The sequence below is a fragment of the Patiria miniata genome, unplaced genomic scaffold (genome assembly GCF_015706575.1).
Source record: "Patiria miniata isolate m_02_andy unplaced genomic scaffold, ASM1570657v1 HiC_scaffold_8, whole genome shotgun sequence".
Lineage (NCBI taxonomy): Eukaryota > Metazoa > Echinodermata > Asteroidea > Valvatida > Asterinidae > Patiria > Patiria miniata.
In genome coordinates, this window is record NW_024037075.1 from 3,416,841 (window position 1) to 3,424,808 (window position 7,968).

The 7,968-nt window shown below is 38.9% G+C and overlaps 1 protein-coding gene and 1 long non-coding RNA gene across 2 annotated transcripts in view; both read left to right on the forward strand.

The window, feature by feature from the left end:
- Positions 1-2,662, forward strand: part of LOC119719662 (mucin-2-like) — a gene marked incomplete at its 3' end in the record, with an annotated part of 43,399 nt that extends 40,737 nt beyond the window's left edge. The window contains exons 68-72 of the mRNA XM_038189160.1: positions 251-457; positions 1,424-1,492; positions 1,809-2,015; positions 2,204-2,272; positions 2,589-2,662. Of these exons, the coding sequence (XP_038045088.1) occupies positions 251-457; positions 1,424-1,492; positions 1,809-2,015; positions 2,204-2,272; positions 2,589-2,662 (626 nt within the window). The remainder of the gene's footprint in view (positions 1-250; positions 458-1,423; positions 1,493-1,808; positions 2,016-2,203; positions 2,273-2,588) is intronic.
- A 6-nt stretch (positions 2,663-2,668) lies between these two features.
- On the forward strand, positions 2,669-3,504 carry LOC119719530. The gene is made up of 3 exons (XR_005269980.1): positions 2,669-2,795; positions 2,984-3,052; positions 3,369-3,504. It is a non-coding gene; the product is annotated as an uncharacterized LOC119719530 (long non-coding RNA).
- The last annotated feature ends 4,464 nt before the right edge of the window (positions 3,505-7,968 follow it).

The following is a 7,968-nucleotide window of genomic DNA, read 5'->3' on the forward strand; positions in this document are numbered from 1 at the left end:
TCATCGATGAACATACTTGTAGTTAAGAATGATCTCAGTAGAATCCAAAACACATCTGTGGAATCATGATATGCTTATAGTAGGCTCCTAATTATTGGTTTTGTGCTTTCAAAGTGAATGAATTTAATTTTCGTGTGTGTACACGGCGAATTTGAATATTTGATTAGTCGACAAATGATGAATGATGATGTTGAATCAATCACTTACCTAACTCGAGAAGTTTCTAAGTTATTTACGTTGCTGTCGACAGCCTTTTGTGACGACAACTGCGTCTGTCCGGTGAACTGTGATGGTAAACTCCTGAACAAAGCCTGCCGACGTCAGGTTCCTCGCAAATGCAGGAGTTGCACTTGTCCAGAAGGCACACGGAGGAGTAGGAACGAAGCGTTTTGCAAACGACCGCCAGAAGACTGTAGCACCACTCCAGCAACGACTGAAACGGAGCAACCAACAACAGGTGCTAAATCACTTATAATATATTTTATTGGCTTTAAAATGTTGATCATTGTAAAGATGCGAACATGCACCAACTTTTATATAATGAGTCCTAGCAATCGAGTTTTGCTTGAAAACATAATGTTTTATGCAACACGTTTCTAGGACATTATTCACTTTCCATATCTGAAAATCGTTCATTATCAACAGAGTCAACGACAGCAGTCAGCCCAACAAAATCTACAACTGAATCAACAACAGCGGAAACTACCACTCCATGTAACTACTTTCTCATTTGTTATCTTCAATAAAATGGAAAAGATGGAATTCGACACTCACATGATTCATCGATGAACATACTTGTAGTTAAGAATGATCTCAGTAGAATCCAAAACACATCTGCGGAATCATGATATGCTATAGTAGGCTCCTAGTTATTGGTTTTGTGCTTTCAAAGTGAATGAATTTAATTTTCGTGTGTGTACACGGCGAATTTGAATATTTGATTAGTCGACAAATGATGAATGATGATGTTGAATCAATCACTTACCTAACTCGAGAAGTTTCTAAGTTATTTACGTTGCTGTCGACAGCCTTTTGTGACGACAACTGCGTCTGTCCGGTGAACTGTGATGGTAAACTCCTGAACAAAGCCTGCCGACGTCAGGTTCCTCGCAACTGCAGGAGTTGCACTTGTCCAGAAGGCACACGGAGGAGTAGGAACGAAGTGTTTTGCAAACAACCGCCAGAAGACTGTAGCACCACTCCAGCAACGACTGAAACGGAGCAACCAACAACAGGTGCTAAATCACTTATAATATATTTTATTGGCTTTAAAATGTTGATCATTGTAAAGATGCGAACATGCACCAACTTTTATATAATGAGTCCTAGCAATCGAGTTTTGCTTGAAAACAAAATGTTTTATGCAACACGTTTCAATGACATTATTCACTTTCCATGTCTGAAAATCGTTCAATATCAACAGAGTCAACGACAGCAGTCAGCCCAACAGAATCTACAACTGAAGCAACAACACCGCAAACTACCACTCCATGTAACTACTTTCTCATTTTGTTGTCGTCAATAAAATGGAAAAGCTGGAATTCGACACTCACATGTTTCATCGATAAACAAACTTGTAGTAAAGAATGATCTCAGTAGAATCCAAAACACATCTGTGGAATCATGATATGCTTATAGTAGGCTCCTAGTTATTGGTTTTGTGCTTTCAAAGTGAATAAATTTAATTTTCGTGTGTGTACACAGCGAATTTGAATATTTGATTAGTCGACAAACGATGAATGATGATGTTGAATCAATCACTTACCTAACTCTAGAAGTTTCTAATTTATTAACGTTGCTGTCGACAGCCTTTTGTGACGACAACTGCGTCTGTCCGGTGAACTGTGATGGTAAACTCCTGAACAAAGCCTGCCGACGTCAGGTTCCTCGCAACTGCAGGAGTTGCACTTGTCCAGAAGGCACACGGAGGAGTAGGAACGAAGCGTTTTGCAAACGACCGCCAGAAGACTGTAGCACCACTCCAGCAACGACTGAAACGGAGCAACCAACAACAGGTGCTAAATCACTTATAATATATTTTATTGGCTTTAAAATGTTGATCATTGTAAAGATGCGAACATGCACCAACTTTTATATAATGAGTCCTAGCAATCGAGTTTTGCTTGAAAACAAAATGTTTTATGCAACACGTTTCAATGACATTATTCACTTTCCATGTCTGAAAATCGTTCAATATCAACAGAGTCAACGACAGCAGTCAGCCCAACAGAATCTACAACTGAATCAACAACACCGCAAACTACCACTCCATGTAACTACTTTCTCATTTTGTTATCGTCAATAAAATGGAAAAGCTGGAATTCGACACTCACATGTTTCATCGATAAACAAACTTGTAGTAAAGAATGATCTCAGTAGAATCCAAAACACATCTGTGGAATCATGATATGCTTATAGTAGGCTCCTAGTTATTGGTTTTGTGCTTTCAAAGTGAATGAATTTAATTTTCGTGTGTGTACACAGCGAATTTGAATATTTGATTAGTCGACAAATGATGAATGATGATGTTGAATCAATCACTTACCTAACTCTAGAAGTTTCTAATTTATTAACGTTGTTGTCGACAGCCTTTTGTGACGACAACTGCGTCTGTCCGGTGAACTGTGATGGTAAACTCCTGAACAAAGCCTGCCGACGTCTGGTTCCTCGCAACTGCAGGAGTTGCACTTGTCCAGAAGGCACACGGAGGAGTAGGAACGAAGCGTTTTGCAAACGACCGCCAGAAGACTGTAGCACCACTCCAGCAACGACTGAAACGGAGCAACCAACAACAGGTGCTAAATCACTGATAATATATTTTATTGGCTTTAAAATGTTGATCATTGTAAAGATGCGAACATGCACCAACTTTTATATAATGAGTCCTAGCAATCGAGTTTTGCTTGAAAACAAAATGTTTTATACAATACGTTTCAATGACATTATTCACTTTCCATGTCTGAAAATCGTTCAATATCAACAGAGTCAACGACAGCAGTCAGCCCAACAAAATCTACAACTGAATCAACAACAGCGGAAACTACCACTCCATGTAACTACTTTCTCATTTTGTTAACTTCAATAAAATGGAAAAGATGGAATTCGACACTCACATGATTCATCGATGAACATACTTGTAGTTAAGAATGATCTCAGTTGAATCCAAAACACATCTGTGGAATCATGATATGCTTATAGTAGGCTCCTAATTATTGGTTTTGTGCTTTCAAAGTGAATGAATTTAATTTTCGTGTGTGTACACGGCGAATTTGAATATTTGATTAGTCGACAAATGATGAATGATGATGTTGAATCAATCACTTACCTAACTCGAGAAGTTTCTAAGTTATTTACGTTGCTGTCGACAGCCTTTTGTGACGACAACTGCGTCTGTCCGGTGAACTGTGATGGTAAACTCCTGAACAAAGCCTGCCGACGTCAGGTTCCTCGCAAATGCAGGAGTTGCACTTGTCCAGAAGGCACACGGAGGAGTAGGAACGAAGCGTTTTGCAAACGACCTCCAGAAGACTGTAGCACCACTCCAGCAACGACTGAAACGGAGCAACCAACAACAGGTGCTAAATAACTTATAATATATTTTATTGGCTTTAAAATGTTGATCATTGTAAAGATGCGAACATGCACCAACTTTTATATAATGAGTCCTAGCAATCGAGTTTTGCTTGAAAACATAATGTTTTATGCAACACGTTTCTAGGACATTATTCACTTTCCATATCTGAAAATCGTTCATTATCAACAGAGTCAACGACAGCAGTCAGCCCAACAAAATCTACAACTGAATCAACAACAGCGGAAACTACCACTCCATGTAACTACTTTCTCATTTTGTTATCTTCAATAAAATGGAAAAGATGGAATTCGACACTCACATGATTCATCGATGAACATACTTGTAGTTAAGAATGATCTCAGTAGAATCCAAAACACATCTGTGGAATCATGATATGCTATAGTAGGCTCCTAGTTATTGGTTTTGTGCTTTCAAAGTGAATGAATTTAATTTTCGTGTGTGTACACGGCGAATTTGAATATTTGATTAGTCGACAAATGATGAATGATGATGTTGAATCAATCACTTACCTAACTCGAGAAGTTTCTAAGTTATTTACGTTGCCGTCGACAGCCTTTTGTGACGACAACTGCGTCTGTCCGGTGAACTGTGATGATAAACTCCTGAACAAAGCCTGCCGACGTCAGGTTCCTCGCAACTGCAGGAGTTGCACTTGTCCAGAAGGCACACGGAGGAGTAGGAACGAAGCGTTTTGCAAACAACCGCCAGAAGACTGTAGCACCACTCCAGCAACGACTGAAACGGAGCAACCAACAACAGGTGCTAAATCACTTATAATATATATTTTATTGGCTTTAAAATGTTGATTATTGTAAAGATGCGAACATGCACCAACTTTTATATAATGAGTCCTATAGCAATCGAGTTTTGCTTGAAAACAAAATGTTTGATACAACACGTTTCAATGACATTATTCACTTTCCATGTCTGAAAATCGTTCAATATCAACAGAGTCAACGACAGCAGTCAGCCCAACAGAATCTACAACTGAAGCAACAACACCGCAAACTACCACTCGACGTAACTACTTTCTCATTTTGTTGTCGTCAATAAAATGGAAAAGCTGGAATTCGACACTCACATGATTCATCGATGAACATACTTGTAGTTAAGAATGATCTCAGTAGAATCCATAACACGTCTGTGGAATCAAGATATGCTTATAGTAGCCTCCTAGTTATTGGTTTTGTGCTTTCAAAGTGAATGAATTTAATTTTCGTGTGTTTACACGGCGAATTGGAATATTTGTTTAGTCGACAAATGATGAATGATGATGTTGAATCAATCAAATACCTAACTCGAGAAGTTTCTAAGTTATTTACGTTGCTGTCGACAGCCTTTTGTGACGACAACTGCGTCTGTCCGGTGAACTGTGATGGTAAACTCCTGAACAAAGCCTGCCGACGTCAGGTTCCTCGCAACTGCAGGAGTTGCACTTGTCCAGAAGGCACACGGAGGAGTAGGAACGAAGCGTTTTGCAAACAACCGCCAGAAGACTGTAGCACCACTCCAGCAACGACTGAAACGGAGCAACCAACAACAGGTGCTAAATCACTTATAATATATTTTATTGGCTTTAAAATGTTGATTATTGTAAAGATGCGAACATGCACCAACTTTTATATAATGAGTCCTATAGCAATCGAGTTTTGCTTGAAAACAAAATGTTTTATACAATACGTTTCAATGACATTATTCACTTTCCATGTCTGAAAATCGTTCAATATCAACAGAGTCAACGACGGCAGTCAGCCCAACAGAATCTACAACTGAAGCAACAACACCGCAAACTACCACTCCATGTAACTACTTTCTCATTTTGTTGTCGTCAATAAAATGGAAAAGCTGGAATTCGACACTCACATGATTCATCGATGAACAAACTTGTAGTAAAGAATGATCTCAGTAGAATCCAAAACACATCTGTGTATCATGATATACTTATAGTAGGCTCCTAGTTATTGGTTTTGTGCTTTCAAAGTGAATGAATTTAATTTTCGTGTGTGTACACAGCGAATTTGAATATTTGATTAGTCGACAAATGATGAATGATGATGTTGAATCAATCACTTACCTAACTCTAGAAGTTTCTAATTTATTAACGTTGCTGTCGACAGCATTTTGTGACGACAACTGCGTCTGTCCGGTGAACTGTGATGGTAAACTCCTGAACAAAGCCTGCCGACGTCAGGTTCCTCGCAACTGCAGGAGTTGCACTTGTCCAGAAGGCACACGGAGGAGTAGGAACGAAGCGTTTTGCAAACAACCGCCAGAAGACTGTAGCACCACTCCAGCAACGACTGAAACGGAGCAACCAACAACAGGTGCTAAATCACTTATAATATATTTTATTGGCTTTAAAATGTTGATCATTGTAAAGATGCGAACATGCACCAACTTTTATATAATGAGTCCTAGCAATCGAGTTTTGCTTGAAAACAAAATGTTTGATACAACACGTTTCAATGACATTATTCACTGTCCATGTCTGAAAATCGTTCAATATCAACAGAGTCAACGACAGCAGTCAGCCCAACAAAATCTACAACTGAATCAACAACAGCGGAAACTACCACTCCATGTAACTACTTTCTCATTTTGTTAACTTCAATAAAAGGGAAAAGATGGAATTCGACACTCACATGATTCATCGATGAACATACTTGTAGTTAAGAATGATCTCAGTAGAATCCAAAACACATCTGTGGAATCATGATATGCTATAGTAGGCTCCTAGTTATTGGTTTTGTGCTTTCAAAGTGAATGAATTTAATTTTCGTGTGTGAACACGGCGAATTTGAATATTTGATTAGTCGACAAATGATGAATGATGATGTTGAATCAATCACTTACCTAACTCGAGAAGTTTCTAAGTTATTTACGTTGCTGTCGACAGCCTTTTGTGACGACAACTGCGTCTGCCCGGTGAACTGTGATGGTAAACTCCTGAACAAAGCCTGCCGACGTCAGGTTCCTCGCAACTGCAGGAGTTGCACTTGTCCAGAAGGCACACGGAGGAGTAGGAACGAAGCGTTTTGCAAACAACCGCCAGAAGACTGTAGCACCACTCCAGCAACGACTGAAACGGAGCAACCAACAACAGGTGCTAAATCACTTATAATATATTTTATTGGCTTTAAAATGTTGATCATTGTAAAGATGCAAACATGCACCAACTTTTATATAATGAGTCCTAGCAATCGAGTTTTGCTTGAAAACAAAATGTTTTATACAACACGTTTCAATGACATTATTCACTTTCCATGTCTGAAAATCGTTCAATATCAACAGAGTCAACGACGGCAGTCAGCCCAACAGAATCTACAACTGAAGCAACAACACCGCAAACTACCACTCCATGTAACTACTTTCTCATTTTGTTGTCGTCAATAAAATGGAAAAGCTGGAATTCGACACTCACATGATTCATCGATGAACATACTTGTAGTAAAGAATGATCTCAGTAGAATCCAAAACACATCTGTGGAATCATGATATGCTTATAGTAGGCTCCTAGTTATTGGTTTTGTGCTTTCAAAGTGAATGAATTTAATTTTCGTGTGTGTACACAGCGAATTTGAATATTTGATTAGTCGACAAATGATGAATGATGATGTTGAATCAATCACTTACCTAACTCGAGAAGTTTCTAAGTTATTTACGTTGCTGTCGACAGCCTTTTGTGACGACAACTGCGTCTGTCCGGTGAACTGTGTTGGTAAACTCCTGAACAAAGCCTGCCGACGTCAGGTTCCTCGCAACTGCAGGAGTTGCACTTGTCCACAAGGCACACGGAGGAGTAGGAACGAAGCGTTTTGCAAACAACCGCCAGAAGACTGTAGCACCACTCCAGCAACGACTGAAACGGAGCAACCAACAACAGGTGCTAAATCACTTATAATATATTTTATTGGCTTTAAAATGTTGATCATTGTACAGATGCGAACATGCACCAACTTTTATATAATGAGTCCTAGCAATCGGGTTTTGCTTGAAAACATAATGTTTTATGCAACACGTTTCTAGGACATTATTCACTTTCCAAATCTGAAAATCGTTCATTATCAACAGAGTCAACGACAGCAGTCAGCCCAACAAAATCTACAACTGAATCAACAACAGCGGAAACTACCACTCCATGTAACTACTTTCTCATTTTGTTATCTTCAATAAAATGGAAAAGCTGGAATTTGACACTCACATGATTCATCGATGAACATACTTGTAGTTAAGAATGATCTCAGTAGAATCCAAAACACATCTGTGGAATCATGATATGCTATAGTAGGCTCCTAGTTATTGGTTTTGTGCTTTCAAAGTGAATAAATTTAATTTTCGTGTGTGTACACAGCGAATTTGAATATTTGATTAGT